This window comes from Leucopleurus acutus, assembly GCF_964270905.1.
Source record: "Leucopleurus acutus genome assembly, chromosome: 17".
Taxonomy (NCBI): Eukaryota; Metazoa; Chordata; class Mammalia; order Artiodactyla; family Delphinidae; genus Leucopleurus; species Leucopleurus acutus.
The window spans coordinates 64,933,161-64,960,834 of NC_139159.1; the positions used below are offsets into that span (position 1 = coordinate 64,933,161).

Below are 27,674 nucleotides of genomic sequence, written 5' to 3' on the forward strand. Positions count from 1 at the left end.
AGGCGGAGGCAGGCGGAGGCGGGCGGAGGGAGGTGGCGGCGGCGCGCGGAGACGCAGTAGCGACAGCGGCAGCATGTCGGCCGGCGGAGCGCCAGTCCCGCCGCCCGCGAACCCCGCCGTGTCCTTCCCGGCGCCACGGGTCACCCTGCCCGTCGGCCCCGACATCCTGCGGACCTACTCGGGCGCCTTCGTCTGCCTGGAGATTGTAAGTGGGGCAGCCTGGGCGAGGGTCGCGCCCCGGGTGGCGAGAACTGGCAGCTGCATCCTGCCCCCCGGGCTGCGTCCTTCTGCGCGGCCCCCAGCTCCCGTCCCCCCGGCGTGGCCTTCTCCTGCGCCCCTCCCGGGGTCCTCCCGATGCCCAGCGCAGCCCGCACCCGGGCGACGGCGCCACCGCCCTGGCCCTCTCGCCTGGCACCTGTTACGCTGGCACCTGCTCCTCCGCTGGCGAAAGAAATGGTCCCGGGAGAGCGAGCAGGAGGCCCCGCGGGCCGAGGATTGGGGACTTTGAGAGGAGAAGGCTCTTTGGAGTTGGGGTACTGTCAGAGACCCCCGGCGGTTTGGCCGGGGGCCACGCTGGGCTGGAGCGGGTGCCGGCGCTCTCGGCCTCGCCTGATGCTACCTGCCATTTTGTTGGGTGCTGCAAGGTGGAGCCAACGACCGGGTGACCAGGAGGCCGCTAGGATGTGGAAGGAGGGGGCAGGAGGTACCAGGAAGCGGAGGAGGAGGGCTAGAAGACGTGGGCTTTTTTTTTTTTCCTTTTACCATTATGAGCGCCCTTTGGATTGGGGAGAGCAGCGGGGCGCAGGAGGCAGGGCAGGGAAAAGGTGAAGCCCATACGGTGCCCTGGGCAGTGTCTAATCAAGTGGGCTGAGAGTGGTAGGGTAAAAGTACAAACGTGGCTGTCAAGCTCCTCGCCGCCTGCGTTTGCGCCTTCTCCCTTCCGAGTCTACCTTTGCAACTCCAAACCCTCTCAGCGCACTTGGTTGGGCCTAGGTGACCGTCGGGTCACCCGGCCTGTCGTGCAGGCTTCTTGGGCTGCAGACGTGAACTTTTAAAAAGGCACTTTAATGGAGTTGGGAGGTTTTGAAGCTCGCTGGGGAAAATGTGCAAATATAAATTGGGCAACCTGAGGTTGCATCATGTCCTGAGAATGGCAAATACAGAGTGAAACCTTTGCCAGTCAGTGCCTTTCCTGCCGGCTGGCTTTGTTTGCTCGGTTTGGGGTTTTCATATCGTCCCCCTCACCCACACCCACACCTTTGAGTTTGCATAACCTGGATTTGGGTCGCTTCGGTTTCACTTTTGTGCTTGTGGGGCTGGAACGCCTTGTGAGCATTGGTTTTCCGCCCTATTTTGCTAAGGCACCCTAAGTTAAGTTTAGCTCAGATTTGAATCTGAAAAAGGAGACAAGTTACCGGCTATGACATCAGTAATCGGATGGTGACTGCGAGGCTAGGAGAAACTGGTTTGAGTCTGAGCCCAGTTCGGAAGCATCTGAATGCTTGGGATGAGGTGCGGGCATCCAGGTGAGAAGAGCGGGGAGAGGGTGGCCTTGGGTGGGCAGCCCACTGTGGGGAGGGGGACAGCCTGAGAGCAGTGAAGCCTGGGAAGAAAGATTTTATAGGCTCTGGGCTACTTTAGTTCCGTGTTCCTCAGACTCCAGTTGTTTGCCTGCCTCTGTTAGAAGGTTTTGCCTGCCATATTCACCTGTTCTAGAATTTACAGATTGTGCACTTTAAATGCATTCACTTTCTGAGCTTCAGTACCTTACCTTAGCCTCATCCTAAGCAATAAAAACATGAATTCTCAAATTTGCTATGCTGTCATATTTTTCTAATATTTATTCAAATAGATACTTATATGTTTACATATATATGTATATATGTAAAAACTGTGACATACATATATGTATATATATGCAAAGAAGGCCTAGCCATGTGCTATCAAATCAAATTCCATCTCAAGAGCCACCGGTGATCATGTGACACTTTTGGAAACTCCACCTAATTCTGAGAAAAAAAGTGGAAAGTGGTTTATTCTATTTCCTCTCCCCACCCCTATATCTCTTTATTTGTCTAGCCCATTGGTTAGTTCTCAACTCCTGCTATACTTAATTGCTTGGGCAGATTTTTAAAATACTGTCGCTAGGCCAGACTAATTAAATCAGACTCTCTGGGGGAGCTACCAAGTCCATTAGGTTTTTAAAAAGCTCCCGGGAGGTTCTAATGTACGGTCATGTCTGGGAACCACCAAGGGAGGCCTTTTCGGGGCTCTGTGGACAAGACGGCTCTCTCTTGCAAAAGTGAATCCTCTCCCTCTGCTAGAACTTCTGCCACGCCCCATCCCAGGGGAAATCCCAGGCTCACAGACGTATCCAATCCCTTCCTCTCGTCCCTTCATTTCCTCTGGCTTCTTAGCCCCAAAACGCTTCCAGGATCCTTATCTAGATAGAACAGCATCACTTCTGAAAGCCATTTCCGTTTAATTTTCACTTTTTTGGGCCAAATATCTCGATAGGTTTAAATCATAGGCCTCCATTACCTTTTACTTGATATCAACCTCCTTCCTCCCCAGCCCAACCTGCAAAAAATAAAAGGCCCAGAATATTCCGGTGAAACTGGTGACCTCAGAGAAACAAGAGACCACATTAGAGCCAAACTATAGCTCCTTCTTGGCCCTCATCCTGCTGTGCCACTTAGAGCTATTGGATCATGTGCTTTAAGAGAGCAGAGGTGGAGGCCACCTTGGTCCCCTCTCTCTACCTAGAACATCCACACCGGAGGAGATGCACAGATATAAGCAAAGTAGACACTTCTGAAGCGCTTTGGTCCCGGATTTCTGATCCCTTGAAATTGTTCAGTCTCCCATGGCTCCTCTTCAGAAATTTCTCTCTGTAAATTAAACGTGAGAATTCACCAGAAGCAGTTCTAAGCTCTGGGTGATGTCCTTTCTGGGGACCCCTTTGTTTTAGCCTCTGCCAGTGTTTCTGAATATGCCCAAACTCCTTAATTTTGACTTTCTATCGAATCCATTTGTCTTTGCAATTTCTTTATGTCCCGTTGCTGTCTAAAACTGAACACCTGAAAACTGCATCTGACAAAGATGCTGGGCTATCTATAGTTGACTAAGCTAATGAAACCGTGATCTTGGAATTCACTTCTCGCACTAACCAGTAACTTTGCTCAATGATTTAATTTCAATTTGCCTTGTTGTACCACATTCACAATCTCTCAAGTGTCAGGCATTTGTTGGGGAGATAATTCAAAAGATACAGATATTGCCAGCCTCCAAACACCAGGCAAAGTAGTTTATAGCACTGGCTTTATAGGTGGAGGTATTGCAACTTCACGTGCATGGTGTGGTTTTCTTGAGATAGGAATGTTGTACTGCTAGGCACCTAAGTTGTCTACCTCTGGGTTTTTGCACTCAGCTCTACCTACCAATGTGTGCTTGCTATGAAGAGTTTAATACTAAGTTAGTTTTGCAAAGTGAAACCTTTTTAGTTTAAGATGGAAGATGTTGCCTTCCAAAGTTATCATTTTCAAAATCTAATGTTTTGATTCAGTGTTTCCTGAATGAATGTTTTGTAAATCATTCATCAGGTGTTTCTTGAATACCTGTTGTGCGGCAGACGCTATTCTGGGGACAAAGATATTTAAACTCTGCCTCACTTGAAAGAGCTTATAACCTAGTTGAGAGGATATGCCCCCAAAATAACTACCATTCAGGGAATAAAGACACAACAATGGAAAGTGAACTATAGCTAAAGCACTTTCCAGGCAGGTGTATTATAAGAAAATGACATTGGAACATCTGTACTATTGGGCTAAACAAGCTATTTCTGGTCCTTTGTCCTCAGTGAGTATTATGCACAAGAAGATTGGAAGTAACAGTATTAAACATGGAAAAGAATAAAGGTCATTATTGAATTCAGTGTGTTTCACAGTTTCAGTATTTAGGAAACTGTTTACATTCCCCATGATATTCCTGAACATTTCTCTTTATGGGAGATGGTCTAGGACTCTTATTCACAGGCTTCTAACTGCAGTGTTTTGGATGCGATAATAATTTTCATTTTTTCAACAAATAATTAATAACCTGCTATGCATCAGGCCTTATCTTATGCCCTGGAAATAGGATAATTAACATAACTCCTGCCCTTAAAAGAAAGTCCTATACAGTAAAGTATAAATCCAAGAAAGAATTACAGTGCTGCATTTGAAGTGATAAAATTGGTTTATGGGCTTCCCTGGTGGCGCAGTGGATGAGAGTCCGCCTGCCGATGCAGGGGACGCGGGTTCGTGCCCCGGTCTAGGATGATCCCACATGCCGCGGAACGGCTGGACCCGTGGGCCATGGCCGCTGAGCCTGCGCGTCCGGAGCCTGTGCTCCGCAATGGGAGAGGCCACAACAGTGAGAGGCCCGCGTATCGCAAAAAAAAAAAAATTGGTTTATGAAAAGTACTATTGAAAAACAGGGTGGAGTACATCTGGCCACTGGGAAGGCCAGGACAGGCAGCTTTAATGGGATGGTGACATTTGAATTTAGCCTGAAATGATGAGTAGAGGTTCAGTAGACAAAAGTGGGAAAGAGAATTCCAGGTAGAAACAAGGGCATGTGCAAATCCCAGAGACAAGAAAGACCATGGCATGAAGTTCTGGCAATGGTGGTGGTTTTTCTGTGTGTGTTTTTCTACATGACTTATGGGGAGGTGGCAGGAGGAGGAAAAAGAGCAGGTAGGGTTCAAGGTGTGGTTTGCTGAGGAATGATAGGCCAAGGCATAGCATTTGTTTCTGTCTGTGATGGGGAGCTGCTGAAGGACAGGGATAACTTGATCAGACTTGCAGAAATCTTTGAGTAATGAAGTTTGGTTATAAAGCAGAGAGATTGAAGGCAGGAAGGTCAGCTAAAGGGCTTATTGCAGTGGTTTGGATGAGGGGTGATGAGAACTAGAAGTAGGACAAAGAAAAGAAGCAGAGAAGAGGCACAGATTTGATATTTACAAGGTCAACCACATAGGTAAAGTTTTTTGTTTTTGTTTTTTTTTTGCGGTATGCGGGCCTCTCACTGTTGTGGCCTCTCCCGTTGCGGAGCACAGGCTCCGGACGCGCAGGCTCAGCGGCCATGGCTCACGGGACCAGCCGCTCCACGGCATGTGGGATCTTCCCGGACCGGGGCACGAACCCGCGTCCCCTGCATCGGCAGGTGGACTCTCAACCACTGCGCCACCGGGGAAGCCCCATGTAAAGTTTTGACATGGCCTGAAATGATTGTAGACCAAACTTAAGTATAAGATGTAACACAGAGGACTTACGCCAGAAAAATGAAATGTTAATGAAAGGATGATGGGGAAGGAGGGGCTGTGCAGCAGGCATGTGCAGTCATGCAGATAATTCTATGGAAGGGATTTCAGGTTATTTTCAACCTTCAGCTTTGACTGTAGATGGACCAACACATAAATGTTCAGCTGTATAGACTTCTCTCTTCTCACCCAGAAAATAGATTTCGGTTGCAAAGGGACATTGTGTGTCTGCAGTGGTGAAGGAGGGGCTACCTGTGGGCGTGTTTTTCCTGCTTCAAAGGGGTTTTAATTCTATAGGTAAAATTTTTACCTTGCGTCTGGGTTAAAAATCTCCATCCATGTGAAAAAAAGTCTTTAAAACTTCATAAGAAAAAACAGTGCCCCTGCCAGAGATTATTTTCAGCAGTCGTTTTCCCTGGCTGGCAGTTCTGTAAGAATTAGAAAGAACTGAAACATGGAAAACTTTAAACCAAGTTGCTGAAAACCTTGACCTTGAGCTCCAAAGGAAAAGGTTAAGGAGAGGAGATTTGTCTTGTGGTGCCTGATAGAAATGTCCTACCGGGTGGTAGGAGCCATGGGTGTGGCATATCTGCATAGATATAGCTGAATAGGAAAGACTGTGTAATGACATGGGACAGGAACCAGGCAGGTGTAGCCAATACCACGCACGTTCAGTACTTAACAAATGCTGTGTGTTTGTTCTGTAGGACAAACTGAACAGTGTGAAAATATTCTAGAGAAACTGACTGGAGCGGGGAAGAGCAACTTTGGAGTACGCCCTCTTATGTCTTTCCCAACTTTTTTTTTTTTTTTTTTTTTTTTTTTGCGGTACGCGGGCCTCTTACTGTCATGGCCTCTCCCGTTGCGGAGCACAGGCTCCGGATGCGCAGGCACAGCGGCCATGGCTCACGGGCCCAGCCGTCCCGCGGCACGTGGGATCCTCCCGGACCGGGGCACGAACCCATGTCCCCTGCATCGGCAGGCGGACTCTCAACCATTGCGCCACCAGGGAAGCCCTCAACTTGTTTTTTTCTTCTAGCATTTTATTTTATTTTTTAACTTTTTATTGAAATATAGTTGATTTGCAATGTTGTGTTAGTTTCACATGTACAGCACAGTTCATTCATTTACAGCAGATTCAATTATTCATATATATGTATATATATGTATTCTTTTTTTTACACTCTCTTCCATTATACGTTATTACATGGTACTGAGTATAGTTCCCTCTGCTATACAGTAGGTCCTTGCTGGTTCTCTATTTTATATATAGTAGTGTATATATTTTAATCCCAAACTCCTAATTGATCCCTCTGCCCTTTCCCCTTTGGTAACCATAAGTTTATATTCTATTTCTGTGAGTCTATTTCTGTTTTGTAAATAAGTTCATTTGTATCATTTTTAGATTAGATGTATAAGCTGTATCATATAATATTTGTCTTTGTCTGGCTTAACCTCACTTAGTATGATAATCTGGGTCCATCCATGTTGCTGCAGATGGCATTATTGCATTCTTTTTTATGGCTGAGTAATATTCCATGTGTGTGTATACTACATCTTCTTTATCCATTCATCTGTCAGTGGACACAGGTGGCTTCCATGTCTTAGCTATTGTAAATAGTGCTGGTATGAACATTGGGGTGCATGTATCTTTTCGAATTATGCATTATGTATTATGTATCTTTTCTCTGGATATATGCCCAGGAGTGGGATTGCTGGATTATATTGTAGCTCTATTTTTTTAAGGAACCTCCATACTGTTCTCCATAGTGGTTCTACCAATTTACATTCCTACCAACAGTGTAGGAGGGTTCCTTTTTCTCCACACCCTCTCCAGCATTTATTATTGCCCAACTTTTAAAATGTCATGACTCCTCTCCAGGAGTTTAAAGTTTGACCTGAATTTCCTCTGTCCTGTTTTATATGAAAAGGGCCATGCCCTTTCGTAGTCACCATAGATGACATCCCCAACTTTTGTATAATAGCTTTCAGAAGAAGGAAGGTAAAAAGAAAGAAAAGAGGCAATGACTTGTACAGTCCTTGTTGATACTGAAGCATGGGCATGCGTGAACATTTTTAACCTAGGTGGTAACTAGTTACCTATAAACATGAAAAGACGATTTTAAAAATCAAGGGAAATTATAAAGAAGAATAAAAGAGGGCCAGAGCATACTTCTCCCCTATAATATGGGCTTTCCATTTTAAGATGACTGTCAGCTTGGTAGCCATGGAAGCACCAAGCGATGGCATCCAGCCACAGAAGTCTTTCTGGAAGACATAGTACTGGAGTTTAGTTATCCAGCGAAAATTCTGATGGCAGCATGCTAAGCAGAAGCATGGACCAGTGTAATAGACGCTTTGTGTGCAGGGGATGAGGGACAGAGGCTGCAGTGCAGAGACAGGGTGGCAGGGAAAGGAGCATTGCAGGGGAGAGGGTGAGCTTGGAGAGGCAGGCAGGAGTATTCACCAGTGCTATAACCACCGGACTGTAGTCACATCATGAGTGACGTTACACTTTTATGGGCTGCCTTGTAAACACAGCTATCAGGTATTGTATCTGTTGACTGAAGTATGTTCCCACTTAAAAACATTCTTTGGAATACAAGTTGTGTGTAAAATGGAGTTATAGGTAATCTATTCACTAGAAGATAAATAGTCTGAGCATGTTTAACATCCTTTAATCCTGTTGTTTCATTTGTAGCACCCATTGAAATTGGAGGGGTTATCAAGAAGATAAGGTATTCTGAACTTTTGGAGGGCCACAAACCACTTTGTGATTCTGATGAACATTGTAGACTGTGCCCTCAGAAAAGTGTATATGCACTTATCTACCCAATTTGATATGATTTTGGAGAATCAACCCTGCCCCTGCCCCAAACCAATCCATGGCAAAAGTATAGAAACCTTGCTCTAGAATAAACACGAAACTTTGATGGGGGTGAACTAACATAATGTTAAGAGCATAAGCTCTGGTAGCCAGTTGCCGGGTTCAAATCCCAGGTCTAACATTTATTAACTGCATAACTTAGAACAATTTATTAATGGCTCTCTACCTTGATTAACTTCTCTATAAAATGGTAATAATAATAGTACTTAGCTCTCAGTGTTTAATCTCTCAGTGTTAATCTCAGAGGATTAAATTGGTACAAATAAAACCCTTAGAATAGTGCTTGAACACAAGACCTAGATAAATGCTAGCTCGTATTTCTGTTACCCTCACCAGCTTCGACCTCTTACTCAGATTAACTCCGTAAGCCAGGTTGGGAGACATTTTTTCCTCTAGTCTTTCTGATTTGTTCGTCCTCACTGATTTAAAGTGATGAAAAGCCCAGTATGTAAGCAGTAGGAGAACTGGAAAGAGAGGGTCATATGTTATACACAGAAAGTTCTAAGTATTGAAATGTTTCTCCTTAGGGCAGTCTAACCAGTCCTTTATACCTTCAGCTTCACTTACCTTTCCCTGGTTTCATTCCAAACACTGACTGAAAATAGGTCAGAGTAGGAATTGGCCTGTTTACTTAGTGAATAATAAGAGTATACTAAGATGAAGGTGTCCAAGTGGTTTGAAAATTATTAGCCAAGATGTCGGAGGGCATGGTTTAAAAGCACGCTATTAGGAAATAAGTGACATTCGAAAAGAAAAAGGGTGTTTGCAAAAGGAATCCTTTGGGGACATAGGAGGACCGTCCAAATAGGACTCAATCTGGGAAGTCTGTAATCCACGCAGCCAGAATTGCCGCTTGCGCAAGACCATGGTTTCCCGCGGGGTTATATATTCTCGCCAGCGCACAGTTCCTAGTGAAAACATGTTTTAGCTCCAGCTCTGAGGGTTCAGTTCGGTGTGACGTGTGGATGAATAATACTTCCATGGCTTTCTTATGGGAAGGCTTCAGCCAAGGTACACCCTTCTGCCCTGCGGGAGCTAAACTGAAGGGATGAGCATACACTACAGTCGGCCACAAAGGAGAGCCGTGGGTCTTGGAATGGGTAGCAACTTAATCACGGCAGCTCGGGATATATTTGAGCACTTGAAGTGTGTGCCAGATTCGCCTAAATTTGAGCTCAGGAGGTGAGGGGTCGCAGGGGAAGACCGATATCTACGTGAAGACGTGTTTGCCTGTGCATTACCTGGAAGTCGGGTTGTCTTTTTGTCAGAGCTTGAGATTCAGAGTCATGAGCCCCGACTTGGTTCCTTACAGAAATTTCAAAAGGTGGTGCATTTGGGAGTTTTGTGTATAATTATCAGACTTTTTAGGACACCAGAGAGTGGTGGAAGGCCGTGATAGACAAGGGGTCAGAATGTGGATTCAGTTCCCTGTGGGTGAACAGGAATTCCAGGCTTCTTCAGGGTGTGTGCGCTCTGCAGTTGCTAAGAAACGTTATCAACTATTCTCCCTCAGATTTTAACCATTCCTGTGCTCTGCATTTCACTTCTAAAAACTGGCTACCTCCAGAGCCACCTCTACTGAACAGGGACGCTGATAATTAACATGAGTGGTAAATACTCTGAGCTTCGTAATGTGCTGAATTAGGTGAAGGGAATATACTAAGCATTGGTAATGTTATTAAAAGCCCAGTTTTTAAAGTTGGAGCTAGATTGGGAAGCTCAGGAGAAAAGGTAGCTTTTGGCCAAAAGAAAAGGTAGCTTATCGTGAAGTAAGGAGAAATAACTGTGTCAAGGCCCTAGGGACCCATTCACCAATGTGACAGTCTTACAACGAGGAAGGTGGATCTCCAGTGTGGGACTATTTCTCTTCTCTGGGCCATCCTCTATGTTCCAAAGTTCCTGTGGTAAGGATGACTTAAATCTGTATTTCACGGAATCTCTGATCTAGGGATGTAGTGTGTGTGTGTGTATTTGGGACGGGGGAGGCATCCATACACCTTCCTGCCTCCCCTGCCCCCTTTCCAGCCACACACACACCACAAATGGGGAGGCAAGTCTGTTCTCTTTTCATATACACACTTAGTTCCCTTTCCAAGCCTTTGAGGTTTGGGAAGGGCTGTAGTTTTGAGTCCGACAAGAAGAGTTCATCTCTACTGTTTCACATTAGCATCCGCTGTCACAGCCCTCGTCTGCCTTGAGAGCCCGCTTCAAAAAAAAAAAAACGGTCATGAAGAACCTAGGGGTAAGACAGGAATAAAGACACAGACCTACTAGAGAATGGACTTGAGGACATGGGGAGGGGGAAGGGTAAGCTGGGACGAAGTGAGAGAGTGGCATGGACATATATACACTACCAAACGTAAAATAGATAGCTAGTGGGAAGCAGCCGCATAGCACAGGGAGATCAGCTCGGTGCTTTGTGACCACCTAGAGGGGTAGGATAGGGAGGGTGGGAGGGAGGGAGATGCAAGAGGGAAGAGATATGGGAACATATGTATATGTATAACTGATTCACTTTGTTATAAAGCAGAAACTAACACACCATTGTAAAGCAATTATACTCCAATAAAGATGTTAAAAAAAAAAAAAAAACCTGCCTCCCCTGCCTACTGTCTAGATTCCTCCCGTTCTGTTTCTTCTTCCCTCTGGCAGTCTCTGGGATCACACAGTGTTGAGCCCTTTTTATAGCACTGGCCACAATCTGCTCCTGAATCAGATTTGGTGGTGTCTATTTCTCCCTTATTAGAGCTCCTGGAGATTGAACCTTGCCTTTTTTTTTTTTTTCTCAGTGTCCTTCTACAGTGCCTGGCAGCAGATTTGAGGCTGACCAGTTTGAGATCCAGTCCAGGTTTATTACATGTTATGTTTAATTCCGAGGGATCGGATAGCCTCTTCTTCAGAGGTGTGAAATTATCATAATCTCGATATCATATAATTATGCTTATCTATCTGAGTCTGCCTGTCCCTAATAAACAGTGGCCAATTGTTCTTTATTATTCTTTATACCGGCACCTAGAGTTTCAATAAATGATTCTTGAATTAATAGATATGTAATAATGATGTATATTTCTTAAACAGTATTTAATGTAGCTTATTTGTGATGGGAGAGTAAGAAAAGTCTACCAAGAAGAGGCTGAGAAAAAAAGAAAAAATGGAAGATCTTATCACCTTCAAATATTTAGTAAACAGTATGAAAGAGTATAGAATCTTTTACCAGGGACACTGTTTCTTTCATAGCTACTAATAAGGTTGTGGTTACATTTTTTTAATATGCATGATTACCCATGACCTAGATTTACTTCCTGAAACTTTCTGGGTTGATTGTTCATATTTGATTTGGAATAAGGACTTGAGATATACCACCACTATTATCAATTTATTAGATTGGGGCTTCTGTTATCATTGCTCAAGTGATAATTTATTAGGCTTTCCAAAATGTTTTTCAAAGTACTGATGAATTGTATGGGTCTTTTTTAAAGAAGCAAGTTAATACTTGTATTTTTAACTTTTAGTGACTGACACAGTTTGGATATTATCTAGCAAGAGTCACATGATTATTGGTTTTTAATATTTGCTGCTCCAACTGTTCTCATATGGGAACTAGGAGTTTGTTCGCTCAGCAAATAGCTGAGAGCCTTCCGTATGCCAGGCGTACCTGCTTCTATGATATCGCCTATATTGTGTGGCGGAATGGGGGCCGGGGGGAATTGATTCCCATTTGCCTGTCCGTGTCTCCAGGCAGGTGTACCGTAGCCTAGGTTTTTGTGTTGCCAAATGTAGCACAGTGCCTGACTGAGAGTTAGGAAAGAATTATTATGTAGATTAATAAATGATACGGGGTGCAAGCCATTATAAGGCAGCATGCCGCCAAGAAGATCTAACAGTACAGTTGGACTGAGAGCCAGGGGCATCAATTACAATGTTTCCCATCAATGTAACAAATCCATAGTAGGGAGCTTGCCCAGAGGGCAGAGGGGGGCCTGAGCATGGGGTGGAACTCAGGAACGACCTTTAGGCTGATGTGCTCTTCAGGATGAGCTGTGCATGGGAGTTTCTCAGATACACATGGGGAGGGAATGACGTTCTGGGCCAGCATATGTCAGGCCACTCAGATGTGAAAGAGCTTTGTCTCTGGACTGTTCATTTCTTTTTCTGTAATGTGAGATGTGCGGGGTTTAGTGGCAAGAGACAAGTATGCAAAAGGCAGGTTTGCTCATAAAGGTCCTGGAATGCCATGCAGAGGGTGTGTAGCCTTTATCTCTAGTGGTAGTATGCACGAGGCTGTTGCTGTCAGGATCGTAAAACTGCCTGTCTTCACCCCTAACCACTTCTCCTCCTGTGTCTTCTCCCTCCCTCCCAGCTGTCCCAGCCAGAAATCTGGGTATTTTCCTTATCTGTTCTTCTGCCGTCATGTCCCACGTCTGATCAGCCACCAGCCACCCTCACATCTACTTCAGTTTCTCTCTGAGCCACTCACCTCTGTCTGTCCTCAGCTCCTTGAGTCTACTTTACACTCTGTTACCGTAACGGTCTCCGCTGTGGTCCCCCAGTCCTCCGCCTGTTCCCCTCCAGCCCATCGTCACACTCCAGCCGGAGAGAAACTCCTAAATACAAACCTGAGCACGCTCATTCCTGCTCAAGGTGATCTGGGGCTTCCCGTTGCCCTTGGGTGAAGTTCCTCTCCTTGACCTGACCTTCAGAACCCCCCACAGCTGCGTGTCCAGCTCACACCTCTGGCCATTCTGCACATGGTGCCCGCTGCTCCTGTCACCCTGAGCTCTGCCCTTCAGCTCTAACAGGTGTTTCTCAGCTTCCCCAAACCATCCTAAGACTCAGCTCACCCCCCTGCCCCGGAACAGCCTTCTCTGCCCTCTGCTGCTCCCCCTGGCCCTGTCCTTCGGGTTGTTGCTTCTAGGGAGTGTTTCCTGACTTTTCAAATCTGGATTTAGAACCCTCATTGTGTGGACTTTGCCCAGTGTTTGCCCAGCATCTTAATGACTTGCTTTATTTTCTCTTTTCTGTAAGAGACTGTGAATTACGTGATGGTCGAGACCACTGTTTACCGTTTTATTCCTAGCACCTGGCACAATGCCCGACAGTAGATATTTATTGAATATTAGATCTGTGAATATCTCAAGTATCTATTCTCATGCCCAGCACATAGAAGAGTGTCAGTAAATGATGGAAGATTTTATTGTTTACTGTCATGTACAATAGCTGCTATGCTATATATAGGCAATGATCCCACCTGTACAAATCGGTCACGATAAGGACTGAAACGTGACCATTAGAAGTGACAAGTTAGGAAGTAATGGCCGATCGTTGTTAATAGCCTCTCTGAGAAATGGTGAGAGCAGAAGCCAGTGGACAGTGGTTTGAAGAGTAACAGCAAGGAGAGAAGGTGGAGACCTAGCAAAGACGAATTTGTAACAATGGTGTACTGAAAAGGGAAATCCTCAGAGAGGGCAGTCGTTCGAGAGGCAGCAGGGTCAATGGAAAATACTTTCATTTATTTATTTTTTTAAATGTTTATTTTATATTAGAGCATAGTTGATTAACAGTGTTGTGTTAGTTTCAGGTGTACAGCAAAGTGATTCAGTTATACATATACATGTATCTATTCTTTTTCAAGTTCTTTTAAAGGAAAACACTTTTAGATGGTGAGAGAATACTGAGCCTGGTCATGGGCTGAGGATGAGGGCCCAACAGGAAGGCAGGTGCAGAAATAGGTGTGGAGTCAGGTCAGGTCCCAGAGTAGACGTGCTGGCCTACACCTGAGAGAAGAAAGCTCTCCAGCAATGATAGAGACGCGTCGCTGGCGGGGTTGCAGGGACACGTGCAGGAGTCTGGCGGGGAGCAAAGGCAGTGGTGAGCCTGACGCAGGCATGTTCAGTTCTATGGCCCAAACCTATTACCGTGTTTCGTTTTCCCTTTAGGTGCTTGGGGCACTCGTGTGGATCCTGGTCGCCTCCTCCAATGTTCCTCTACCTCTGCTGCAAGGATGGGTCATGTTCGTGTCCGTGACGGCTTTCATCTGTTCCCTCCTCTTCCTGGGCGTGTTCCTCTCTGGCGTGGTGACTCAGATTAATGCCAACTGGAACTTCCTGGTAAGGGATATTTAAGTCTCTTTCAGGAAAACGTGAGAAACTTATAAATATCTCATCCTGTCCTGAAATGCTGGTTGCCCTGTTCTATCTGTTGCCTCTGGTGGGAGAGAAAAGGTCAGAGCACAGAGGCTGCTATGCTGCCGTGTGGCCGGCCTTGCCGGACAGCAGGGTCCCAGCTTGCTCAGGTCCTGTGGTGACAGAGCTGAGACATCTCTCTGTGATTCCTTTATGAGTTAGATGACCTTTCCGCAAAGACTGTTTTGTTTCATACAACAAATGAATCACGTTACAGTTATTGAACTATTGGAGAGACAGATGCTGTGCCACGTATCTTAAAATTTTCCATTGATTCCTGCTTCAGATATTAAATACGTATATTCTTTTCAGAAAACAAGTAGCTCTATATGTTACTCTCCAAATACTTAGAAAAGGAAAGGGGATATTTTATATTTATTTTCAACGCCTGTCCTAGACTAGCAAGAACTGATACGTTTCAAGAAATGCATTTCCCATCGACACCATTTTAAAAATTATGACGCCATTAAATTGGGTCAACTTACTTTCCCTTTTTCTCATATAATATAAGGAGCCTCTTTCATGTTTGTGGTTATTCATTCTCTGGGACTGTCTCAAAATGGGCCCCAGTGGAGCATGAATTCCAATGCATGGTGGACAGCGCTTTAATGAAGTTCATGAAGAACCGCCATTAGGTTTCCTTCACGCTTTGGTGCTTAGGAACTTCAATCAGACCTTTAGTCGGGCTTTATATATGTTCCTTTCCGGTGTGGTAGTATTTTATTCAGCAGCAAGGAAAATATTTGTTCTTGTCTTATTTATAGACCATAAAGAGAACCATCATCCCAGTTGTCATCAGCAGTGAAGTCTAAGCAGATGTGGCTGTCCATTCAGTCAGCCCGGGGCAGACGGCACGGGTTAGGGTAAAGCTAAGGAGGAAGAGTGTAGTGTGGCGGTTATAGTAATGCACAGGCTTTGAGCTTAGTCTGGTTTGCTTCTAACCATGTAGCCTTGGGCAAAATATTGAACCTCATTTCTTCCTCTGTAAAAACACTGATAATAATACCGACCTCACCAGATGCTGTCAAGGAATAATGGAACTCATGTAGTATACAGTGCTCAGCTTTGTGTCTGATTTATAGTAAGTGATCAGTAATCACCATAAGTCCTTAAACACGCTGAGGCGTGCACTTTGAAACTTTGAAAGTCCTATTTCTTAGGTTGCTGATACAACGTATTTCTGCATTTTTGCCTTGACTTCTCATTAACGATGAGAAAATATTTCTAATCATTACTCAAGTGACGAAGATTAAAAATCCCTATTTAAGTTACAAATAGATGCTTAATCTCCTTTTTCTAAATGCCTGGCTTTCCTAAAATAATTCATGAATGAATCAGTCAATCCCTAATGTTGGTGAGTGCCACCAGGCTCTTTTAATATCAGGCTTGAAGATGGTATTTGGCCAGTATGTACCAGTAGTATAGCCCTACTGGTACTTTGGTACTGGTTAATACATAGCCATTTCCCCAATCTACTGCCTCTTCCTAAGTGCTGTGCTCCCTTTCACCCTGGCCCTTTCCTGGACCTCCAAGTAGCTCAGCAGCTAAAGAGTTAATATCTGGAAAAGTAGTGAGTCTCCAGGATCCTGCAGTGCTCAGCGTGCTGTCTAACTGGTTGAGGCACACGCCTTACCAATGTTTACATATTTTTCCAATATCACTCCTGGTTTTATTAGACATAACGTCCATACCCTTTTCTTTCCTTTCTCTTATGTTGAGTATTGAGTATAAGCATTAATGTTAGGTTTCCTAAATTTGTTAGGTTTAATTAGGTTTTCTAAATTTGTATTTCTTTCCAATTTGTAGCATTGTATCTGATGTTCAGATACAATAAAATGTTGGTTTTTTGTTTTTTTAATTAAACCACTTTATGGAACGGACAATTGAAACTGCCAATCTGTTCCATAGGTCACCTGCAAAGTTTATCTTACGGCTTTCTAGCTGGAGTAGGCCACTCTTACTGAGGGGAAAATGGGGACAGCCACGCACAGGACACAGTGCAGCGGTTGTTAGTACACAGTCTTGTCATATGGTGGACATACTTTCTGATTTTCTACATACTTAGTCATTTTTGACCACATGGCTGCCTTTGATAGATTTTTAAATTTATCTTGTATACTCTCAGCCAGGTAAATTTTTGAGCCATGCATGTCATGGAGTTGTCACCAGATGGCAACAGTTTTTAATTGCTGCATTCTGGAATTGTTAGACATTAATTGCTCAAAAAAGTATTGCTTCCCACCCACCCTGTGATAACAGTTCAATGTCACCTGTATGCCATGCGTGAAGGAAGAATGCGTGTTGATAAATAATTTATTTTCTAGAAGTATCCATTGTGAGATATTACCTACAGTATGTATAGCTTCTAGTTTTTATTGATCATGAGATTAAATTAATATTCATGGCTGATGTCCTCAGTATTTTTTCCCAAGCTTTCTAGTGTGGGTGTAAATGGTGAAATAAAAATATGATATGTAATAACATATATTAAGTGCTAAAAACTTGCCCCCTTCTAATTTGAGGAAAGCAGCAGATTTGAATTTTGAGATGCTTTTTCTTCATTGTTTTCATATGGACTGGCAATAATACCATTTCACCTAACTTTAAACAGATGTCATATTTATTTTTTCCCTTTTTGGAAGATGGAGTGTTAAGGAAAGATATATGTTAGAGAAATAAAAGATACCAAAAAAAAAAGGCCTTGTACAATTAAACATGTTGCTTCCCCCGAAATGTAGCTGGCACACGTGACCATCTGCCCAGTGTGGAAATCACTTAATATTTTTAAAATGTCCTGAGCTATGTTTTCTGTCCCCACATTCATTCCCCTATTTGACCTTACAGAAAATGATGGTTGTCCTTTTTTTTTAAGAAGATGTTGGGGGTAGGAGTTTAGTAATTAATTTATTTATTTTTGCCGTGTTGGGTCTTCGTTTCTGTGCGAGGGCTTTCTCTAGTTGCGGCAAGCGGGGGCCACTCTTCATCGCGGTGTGCGGGCCTCTCACTGTCGTGGCCTCTCTTGTTGCAGAGCACGGGCTCCAGACGTGCAGGCTCAGTAGTTGTGGCTCACGGGCCCAGTTGCTCCGCGGCATGTGGGATCCTCCGAGACCAGGGCTCGAACCCGTGTCCCCTGCATCGGCAGGCAGACTCTCAACCACTGCGCCACCAGGGAAGCCCTGTCCTCATTTTTACAAATGAGAAAACTACAGCTCAGATTGACTGTTATCCCTTTTTCATGCTGCCATTGTGTAAAACAGGATCCCCCTATATACAGCGTGGCTTTTTTTTTTTAAATAGTTAGTGAAAGTTTGACCTTGAGCTGAGAAGCAGAACATGGGCTGGAGATAAGAATGTGGGAAAGAGTTACCTGCTGCTGAAAATATTCAAGGCATGCTTGAGGCTGAGTTTACTTGAGGTGATGACAGGTGAGCTGCGCTCTGGGGTGCGTGAGTGTTGGGAAGATTAGCAGAAAAGCAAGAGCATGTGACGGAGACTCAGAAAGGGGATGGGGTCCTCTGCTAACGGGGGAGGGCCAAGGGCTTCAGACAGGTGGTCCATAAAGGGTGGTTCCCTGCCCTGCAGCCTCAGCATCGCCTGGGAACTTGTTAAGAATGCAGATTCTCAGATTCCACCCAGACACACAGAGTCAAAAACTCTGGGGCTGGTGCCCAGTAGTCTGTGTTTTAACAAGCTCTTCAGGTGCTTCTGATACACACTAACCTTTGAGAACCTCTGGCTTAGAGCAAATAATCTGTATTGTCCAAAACCATGAGTGAAATTGTGAGTGAGGAAGACCTTTGTGCACACATCCCACACATAGCAGGAATTAGAATAAGATGTCCAGGGTGGCCAGATATAAATGTGGGTGTAGCTCTCCAGTGGTGGGGGATATTTAATGAGCACCTAGTATATGCTTGATCCTATGTTAAGACCTAGAAATACAATGGTGTACAAGACAGGCCTGGTAGTGGCTCTCAAAGAGTTTGTTGGAGTAGACAGTGGCAGTGAGGAAACGATTACACAACTGACAGAACAATTACAATTATGTTAATGGCCAAGAAGGGAATAAGAAGAGTGTACATATCCTCTCTGGGCCACTGGGAGGCAGACTCTAAGATGGATTAGAAGTATAAGAGTTTTTTTTTTTTTTTTTTTTTGAGGGAAAGGGGAGGGGATAACACCTTCAAAAGAGGGAGGATGTAGGATAAAGCAGAAAAGTCTTAGAGAGTGATAAAGTCTTGGCCAAATTAGTGAGAAGCTCCGGAGCACAGCCTTCCCTTTAAGACTGTTGTGTTGGGGGAAGGTGGCCAGGCACCAGCATCTGCTCTGGGCCATCATTGGCTGAGGGTGGCCCAGGAAGAATGTGACCTTAGTTCACATACAGCAGCAGATCTCAAATCCACTGAAGCCAAAGCTGTCCGCTAACTGTGCTCCTCACAGCAGAACTTCAGGTTCTTTCTGGAAGGGACACGTGTGCAGCGCGTGCCGTGGGTGATCCAGACCTTTCCTTGCACCATGCGGTTCCACTTCTCCATCCGTGTTTGGGGCCCCGCTCCTCCGGGGTTCCAGTGTGCCTCTCTTCCTGAAGCAGAACTTAAAAGAGAGAGGGTAGAGGGGCAAACGGCAGCCCCTCTGACTGGAGTTGGTCTCAGAGCCACAGCTGGTCTTGGTCACCTCCCCCCTCCACTGACCATTTTAAACTCCCCTTGTTCAGCACTCATGTCTGCTGCTCTCCGAGGTTTACCTGGTGGTGGAATGCAAACTTTCCGTGGTAACTTTATCCTTTCAGGCCAGTATTGCTGCAGTTCTCCATTTTAGTCACAGTTGGGCAAGAGAGTTCTAACAGGGCCCCAAGTAGATCACCCGAGTTCCACATAGACTCCTTCCTGCCCTCCTGTGTGTCAGCAACCCTACCTTCTCTTGTCAAGATGGTGATTCCTCCTCTTGCCTTTTGATCCCTGAGCACAAAGAATCCAAAGTACACAGGCAGCAGCCGTAGCTCATAGTGCAATGGGATGCTTGCTGTATCCTCTAGCGAGAGTACATGCCCTGGGGACCAGGACCTCTGATCATGCAGAGCCCAGAGTTGTGGGGACAGCAGTCACAGTCTTTCATCAGGTAAGTGGGAGTGATGATGGTAAGAGGAGAAACTCCTTCCCGCCTTGGTTCTCACTCTTCCAATGAGGACACAACACCGTATTGAAAACTCTTTTTCACCGTGTCTATCGCATCCCGAAAGATGGCCACACATCGTCACAGGGTAGTGCCTCCAGGTGTGCCTTCAGCCAGCCATCCTGTCGTGCTCTCAGGCCAGCAAGTTCTAGATGGTGCAGCGTACAAGACAACTCACGGTCGTGGGCCCATTCCCACTCCTCTGCTGAGAAGTTGGTCCCTTGGTCAGATGCTGTGTTGAGTAGACGCCTATAAATCAGGCATTCTGTAAGTCCCTGGATAGTCTTGGAGGCTGAGGTTCTGCAGGGAAGAAAAGAAAATCCATACTCAGAATGAGTGTCTGTTTTGTGAGAATGAACCTTATGTCTCCCAGGGAGGTAGGAACTGAGTTTCATCAATTTGGTACCAGGTGCGAATAGCGCCATATCAGGGTCTCAGAGTCAGTCTCTGTTGCTGGCAGGTTCCGCCTTAAGAAAAGGCGGTAGCTGGGTCAGCTTTGGCAATTGGGAGTCCATGCTCTTGGGCCTTGACATAGCCTCCTCCTCCCAGCCGTGGCGACTCTGTTCTTGTACCCACAATGCCTCTAACCGGGTAACTGGTGACAAAGGCTGGTTGCATCAGCTGGCCAGGTCATTTTCTATACGCGCCATCCCATGGTGGGTGCTTCTGGTGGGCGTGACCACGTAACAGAAAGGTCACGCTTCACACTGTATGCTTCATCCCATATGTCCGTCTTCCTGCTCCACACTTCCTCGTCTCTGAACCTGTAGCCTTTTTATTCTCCACGGCCCCGACTACCCTGCCAGACCCTTCACCACTGACCACAAGTGTCTGTATGTTCTTACCTTGGGCCGCTTTGCTTTCTTAACAAAGTGTGTGACATGCTGCACCACTCATCGTTGCATCCATTCGGAGAATATCCCCTAACCTCTGTCTTTCCACGCCAGCCCTGAGTGTGGCTATAATGCACGTGTAATGCAGCTGCTGTCCCTTTTCACCTTGCAACAGCGTAGCGTGCCATTAGAAACAAGCACAGGTGTTTTCTTTCTCCTTCATCTGGACCTAAGGGCTCCCCTCCCCACGTGGCCATAGGTGTGGGCTGAGGAAGGAGGGCAGTCCCGTCCTGGTAGGTGACATGGGGGCCTGCACTACCTGCTCACGCAGCAGACTTGTGCCCTGTAGCCCAGCTCAACTTGATCGCTGATGTGCCCTTCCCAGCTGAAGAAGCAGTGCTATGACTTTATGAGTTGGTGGCTTTGATAGAACTCCATTCTTAATGAGCAGATCCAGATACGTAGTCACTTGGTGTCTCAAGATCAAGTGTTTCTTCTCTCCGATGGCCCAGGATGACACTGGGAGCTGCTTTTCCAAGACGTGTAATTCCCCAGTACAACTTACATGCCTGACGTTAGAACCCTAGGAGCCTATGTCGTGATTTTGTCACCACCATTGCCATGAGTTCCTTACTACGTCTTTTCCTCCATCACTCTAGAGTGCGTAGGACCCTAAGGCCAGTACGGATAGCTGGATAGTATGACCCAAGCCATACAGAGTTGGGCGTGTAAGAAGTTTATCGGATGGTAACACCTATGAAAGCTGAAGGGGGAGGAAACAGGACTGGACAGGGAAAGCCTTCAGCACAACTCAGTTCTGATACTCCTGTAAAGGAGGAAGGAGGCAAAATTAAGCAGGAGTAGAAAGGTGGTATTCCTGGGGGGAACGGTGTGGAGGGCTGGGGGACAGGCGCAAGTAATTGGTTGTGGGAAGACTCTTTCCGGTCAGAGACGCTACCACGCGTAAAGAGCATCAACCCTGAGGTATAGAGTGATTCCTAGGGACCAAGATGAGACCAGAGTGGCTGATGTTCAAAGAGGAAAGAGGGTGGCATCAGAGGAGGCTGGTGAAGGAAGCATATCGTACCAAGAGTCGCAGGCTATGTCACCAAACGTTTCCCGTTCCTTTTAAGATGAAAACTTCAAATGGAAATAACAAATGGTGATTGTCAGGTGTATAATAATAAATGGTAAGTACCTGCTGTAGGAACTGTTAACAAAAATACACAGCGATGTGTTGATGGCATATTAACTCACCTAAGACGACGTGAATTTTAAGAGTTGTGTGTCACATCAATGCAGCGAGAGATAAATAACTTAATCACAGCTGAGTTTTGTATGAAAATTTCCTCTGCTTTTTTGTAGAAGTATATGTTTGTTTTGTTTTTTAGAATATCGGGAGATAGGGTATTGAATTCAGTGATTTCATAGGCCCATAGTGTATGAGATGACAATCTAATGGATAAAAATAATAATTGCTCAAAAATAAAATGATTATAGAATGTGTATATAATTATATAACTATATAATATACACTAATAAAATAGATTTATATAATAACCCTAACAAGATATAATTTAAATGCTGTTTTACTTGAATTTTAAGGATAGGAATGCTACGGAACCTTAATCGAAACTGAAATTATATATTTTATTCTAAAATTCAGTGGATCTGAAGGTTTGCCACTGGGCCAATTGCAACGGGTCAGTTGATTTTCACTGGGATTCTGACAGCTTGACATTGCTGAGGGAGCCAAAAGAAATGGCAAATGCAGTTAAAGACTGTCTCAGTGTTCTAATTTTCCTGCACGTAAACTTCATTTGAAATAAGGAACGGAAGAAAAAATCTCTTCTTTTTCATTGTAGCTGTCTCCCTTTTCCACCCTCTTTCAGGATCTCGCTTACCATTTTACAGTGTTCGTCTTCTACTTTGGAGCCTTTTTGCTGGAAGCAGCTGCCACATCGCTGCACGATCTACGTTGCAATCGAACCATGGCTGTGCAGCCGCTCTTGAACGATAACCAGTATAACATCAACGTGGCAGCCACAGTAAGTGTTTGATGAATACAGTTTACCAGCGCTTCCCCTCCCCTGTCAAGGTCTCCAGGAAAGTCCTTCAGCAACAATAGTTTTCTTTACTAATAACCGTCAGCATTAGACATATAATAGCTGTTTATCTGTACAGTAGCCTTATGAGCCAAGTTGTTACCCCAGTGCTGTGGTTGATGAAACTGAAGCACCAGGAGGCTGACTTCATGTTAGATCATACCTGTCAGCGGTAGTAGTTGACCTTGCACCACAAAGTCTACTTTGTGAAAAGAACTAATTGTGCTTTCTACCTGGTGTAACTTCAGACATGGTTAGGGAGATTTGTCCTTCCCTTTCTCTCTCTAAGTGAAGCTGCCCTAGTAAACCTCTACATGCTTCAAGTTCTACATGAATCCCCATTTCATCCATACCCTCCAGTAGACGTAAATCTTTAGTTTCTGAGTTTTAATGACAGAAGCTAAATGCATGAGCCATTCATTTGTGACATTCCACTGAGTCCCTCACTTTTCTTTTTATTTCAATATACCTTAGAGAGAGGAAAACTCCTTTTCCCTAGTAAGAGGTATCAAAAGTGGTCATTCATGCAGGGGCCAGGTAGCCCAGTGTGGGTGAGTGAAATCAGCTGAGCTGACTCACAACAGGGGAACAACCTCGCTGATCAGATCATCGGATGAACAAAAGCATAAGCGAATTCCTAGTCAAAACAGAAACTCTCTCCTTTCAGGTGTATCCTCAACATATAATTAAAAATGCACCAGGCTTTCTTTTTCTTTTTTTGATGGGAGTCATTAGAGGTAGAATTTATCAGAATTCCTGTGCTTATAAGGCACAAACAAGAGCAGTACTATAAACAGAACTGGGGGGAGCCACGTGTATGCAGCCCCCCAGGATTCTGAGATCAATGAGGATAACATAAATTCATAACCTGCCACTGCAAAGAGGACATGGAGGACAATTGTAACTACATGTGAGCAACTCAGAGTGTAGTTAAGATTTACACTTTGAGATTTATCATTTAAGAGTATCATTGCTGGGCTTCCCTGGTGGTGCAGTGGTTGAGAGTCCGCCTGCCAATGCAGGGGACACGGGTTCGAGCCCTGGTCTGGGAGGATCCCACATGCCGCGGAGCAAGTAGGCCCGTGAGCTACAACTACTGAGCCTGCGCGTCTGGAGCCTGTGCTCCGCAACAAGAGAGGCCATGATAGTGAGAGGCCCGCACGCCGCTATGAAGAGTGGCCCCCGCTTGCCACAACTAGAGAAAGCCCTCGCACAGAAACAAAGATGCAACACAGCCAAATATAAATAAATTTTTTTAAAAAAAGTAACAAATGTTCAAGTACAATTGGTGTCTTTAAAAAAAACAAAAAGTATATCATTGCTCAAGAAATTTTGAAATGTCCTGAAATTTTATAAATCGTGTATGAAATGTGATAGAGAGTTTCCCAAATTTGACAAACCTGCACTGTTTGCATGTCATTACAAATACGGTATAAAACTGAAATAAACTTTTCTAAGTTATTGAAATAAAACAAATTTTGATCAACCATGGAAGAGGAAATACTAGATTTTCTCCAAGATTACAAAATCTCTCTAATGCCGTTGTCTTATGAAGAGCACACTGTCTTGTGAAAAGGATATCAAAGAAAGTGGGTTTCCAAAAATAAGATGTATCAGACAGGTAATAAAACAAGAATATTGTTGTTTTAGATTTGGGAATATTTGTGACATTTGTCAGCTTTTCAGAATCCATGGTTGTTGTGATTTCTTGTTCTAATTAAACTTTCACATTTGTACTTTAAAATAAAGTGGTCATTCTCATTCAACAGAAAATGCCTAGATCAGAGATGTATCAGAGAGACAACCAGCAGAAGAAGGGTGGGGATAATAGCAGAATGGTAATTATGCTGTAAAAATGTTCTGTAGGTGGATCTGATATTCCTTCTCAGAGCTCTGGTTTCCTTGTAAAGCATTCCTGTACTACATATAATGTTTTAACATATTTAACTGCTTTGGTAGTTTTCTATGAATCATAAACCCCAAAAGGGTGAGGACAATACCTATTATCTGTTTATATGTACCAAATGTACTGATGTATACATAGCTGGTGCTAAAGAAATCCTTGTTGAATGCAAAGAACAGTGATTCAGAGCTAAGTACAGACTTGAGGACTATCTCCCACGCCAATCTGATGATTCATTTCTGTGGGTTTTCTCTCTTCAGCTCTAAGGTCACTTTCCATTGTCACAGAAATGATTTGCTACATCCTCAAGTCCTGATAGCTGCACTTTGCTTGGCTGTGAGATCACTGTGCAAATAGACATCTCCTCGTGAAGTTTTGAATATGTACCATGTTAGGGGTTTCACCACTGCTTAACAAGTGAGTCCAGTACGTGAAAAAAGGCTCACCCTAAGGCTGTCCACAAATGAGAAAATTATTAGGGGCCAGAACGTTGAAAAGAAAGGTTAATGGTCTTCTTCATCAAGAAAAGAGAGGAATATAAACGATTCTCATTAGCGTTGAAGTATCTTTAAGTAGGCTGGTCAGTCTTCAGACAGTTGCTCCTTTGGACAAATGTTTTCTTAAAGTCAGGGTTATGAATCTGATGTGAATTGTTGTTTCTTTTTTCTTAGATTTTTGCCTTTGTGACGACAGCTTGTTACGGTTGCAGTTTGGGTCTGGCCTTACGACGATGGCGACCGTAACACCCCTTACAAACTCGCTGCCTGTGTGTTAGTTTCATTTGTGTACTTTTTATGTCTCATCAATTTGGATACCATTTTGTCCAGATATAACAACATCCCCAAAGTAATTTGTTTAGTATATGGAGAGAATCTTAAGTATAAGTTTTGGTTCATTTCATGGGTGGAATTTTAATTTCAGTATGATGTTAAACAGAGAAATAGCCTTTAGTTTTACATCTGTCTCTTTCTCTTTTTCTTATTTTAAAGAAAATTTCCCTTTACATCCACAAAATACACAGATATTGTTCATGAAAAAAAGGGGTATCTCTTGTGTTTAGTTACTGAGTCACCTGAACCTTAATTTTAATAGGTAACTAAAACTCCTGAAGAAAAACACATTTCAAATAAACTTCCCACTGAACTCTGTGTGTTAGTGTAAAACAGAGATCGACACTCTTTAAAGGTCCAGATGGTAAATGTTTTAGGCTTTGTGGGCCATTCAGTCTCTGTCACAACTACTCACCTCTGCTGTTACTACATGAAAGCAGCCATAGACAGTAAGTAGATGAGTGAGTGTAGCTGTGTTCCAATAAATTTTTATTTACAAAAACCGGCAGCAGGCTGGATTTGGCCTGCAGGCTGCAGGCTGTCGTTTGCGGACCTCTGGTGTAAATCCTTGGTTCTGGGTTCTGTATTTTATTGAACTGATCCTGAAAGGTATAAAGTGAATTAGAGAAGCCACATAGTATTCAGTCTCATGCAGTAATTACATTGCCTTTAGGTTAATGGTCAAATACTTACCCTTGAAGGGGCTATAGTTTCTCAAGCTAATTCAAGCAGAGTCTTGGGTACAGGAAAAAGTAATTTATGAAGTGAACCCTAGTTGCTTAATCCACCTAAGTGTTTCCTAACAACTGAGCAAAATGCTCATCTGGCGTCCTTAAAATGAGAGCCCCAGAGACCACTAACCACTCCTGGAACTGGTATCTAGCTCCTGATGTCTTACTGTGGGTTTATTTATGCTTCAAATGCAGCTGTTTACCCTGTGCATGGATATACAGATATTTATGTGTGGATATGTGAGGCTTTACCCAGTAGAGCTCTCCAAAGGGTGAACTTGTTACTTCTAATTCTTTTACATGACTCTGAGTTAAATTTGAACAGAGTACGAAATATAACTTCAAGTTGTAGATCCTCACGTGTTTAGAGAACAGTCCTGACATCTATTGAATATGAATAGCACAGAAAAGTATTTTAACCCTCCTCAGAGACCCTGGTCGTGGTAACACGCCAAAAATGGCTTGAAGGGGAGAACAAGTTAGAGTTAGGCCCCCAGCTCACACCACCCGTCCAGACAAGATACTTATCTCTTGCCTCAAGAGGGCTACCTCTGGGAAAAGAGGGCTTTTGAATATTTTATACTTTCAACCCTTTGCTTTTTGGCTAAATCATCCACTACAAGTGCCATGTGTAAGCTGGGCTGTTAGATTCATGAAACATAGAACAATCCTGAATGAGTAGCATAATCAATGCTCAATGATCAAATCCTGTTGATGTGATAATCCCTTAGAAAGAAGAATCCGATTAGGGTTTGGTTTGTGATGTAACTACAGAGATAAAAGGTATATTTACTATGCGGCAAGAGGAAATCAGTCTTGTGACTTCATACTGATGTCATAGCTTTTCTATAATATCCAGCTTCCCTGGTTTTTCTAGCTCCATGCCACACTCTTAACCCTGAATTATGAATTGTATATTACAGAGTCATATATGTGCCATAAGGATATATTGTCCATTCCGGCTAGAATTGTTAAAAGTTAGTCTGCTAGATTTAGTTGTGAGATTGTATTTTTGTTTCCAAGGTATAACAGGTCCATGCTTGGTGGCATTAAATTAAATCATCTCATGAAACTGCTTTGGTGACACTTTTGTAAATGGATTGCTTCTAGAACATTAAAAACCAAGCCTAAAACTCATCTAACTGTGAATACTTAGAATTGTAAATTAATCACGATCTAGATTTGTGAGTTGACTGACAAAGCACTTGAACAAAAATTATGGCATTTGAGAATTTCTTTATATATCTTAGCTGTAAAAATGAGGAAGCGTTGGTTGGTTTTAAAATCTGGTAACTCCATGATGAAAAGAAATTTATTTTATAAGTGTTATGACTCTAATAAAGTATTCATTTGATAATCTTTTGGGGTCATCTTTTTTTATACAATTTACTTTGAAATTCAGTTAAAGGTTTGATATAAACTTGACATATCTGGAGCTTCTAGACTCATAATGTATAAGAGTTCTGCTTTAAACATTTCTATGTAAAAGACAGTCTCTCAGGAAATGCCAGTAAATCTTTTTTCTTTGGTGAAGGTTCAGGAGGTGAGTCTTTGGAGGTAATATTATAAAGGAAGTTTAAATTTACTCTATTTTATTTAAAAAGCATTTGTATAGGTATAATATATGCCAGGCAGTGTTCTAAGCGTTTTTTCAAATATTAACTCATTTAATCGCCATCGTGACAACTCTATGGAATAGATATTATTGTTGCATTTTAAAGACGAGGGA

At 43.8% G+C, this 27,674-nt stretch overlaps 1 protein-coding gene across 1 annotated transcript; it reads left to right on the forward strand.

Moving 5' to 3' along the window:
* MAL2 (mal, T cell differentiation protein 2) lies at window positions 1-27,674 on the forward strand. The gene is made up of 4 exons (XM_082858753.1): window positions 1-205; window positions 14,126-14,296; window positions 22,269-22,424; window positions 25,056-27,674. The coding sequence occupies exons 1-4, from the start codon at window positions 74-76 to the stop codon at window positions 25,125-25,127; spliced, it is 531 nt and encodes a 176-aa protein (XP_082714879.1). The 5' UTR covers window positions 1-73; the 3' UTR covers window positions 25,128-27,674.

What these genes read in the sequence shown, in the direction of transcription:
- MAL2 (XM_082858753.1), top strand. Translation starts at nt 74, where the DNA reads ATGTCGGCCGGCGGAGCGCCAGTCCCGCCGCCCGCGAACCCCGCCGTG. An exon ending in CCTTCGTCTGCCTGGAGATT is followed by an intron (nt 206 to 14,125) that starts GTAAGTGGGGCA and finishes TTTTCCCTTTAG; the next exon opens with GTGCTTGGGGCACTCGTGTG. An exon ending in ACATCAACGTGGCAGCCACA is followed by an intron (nt 22,425 to 25,055) that starts GTAAGTGTTTGA and finishes CTTTTTTCTTAG; the next exon opens with ATTTTTGCCTTTGTGACGAC.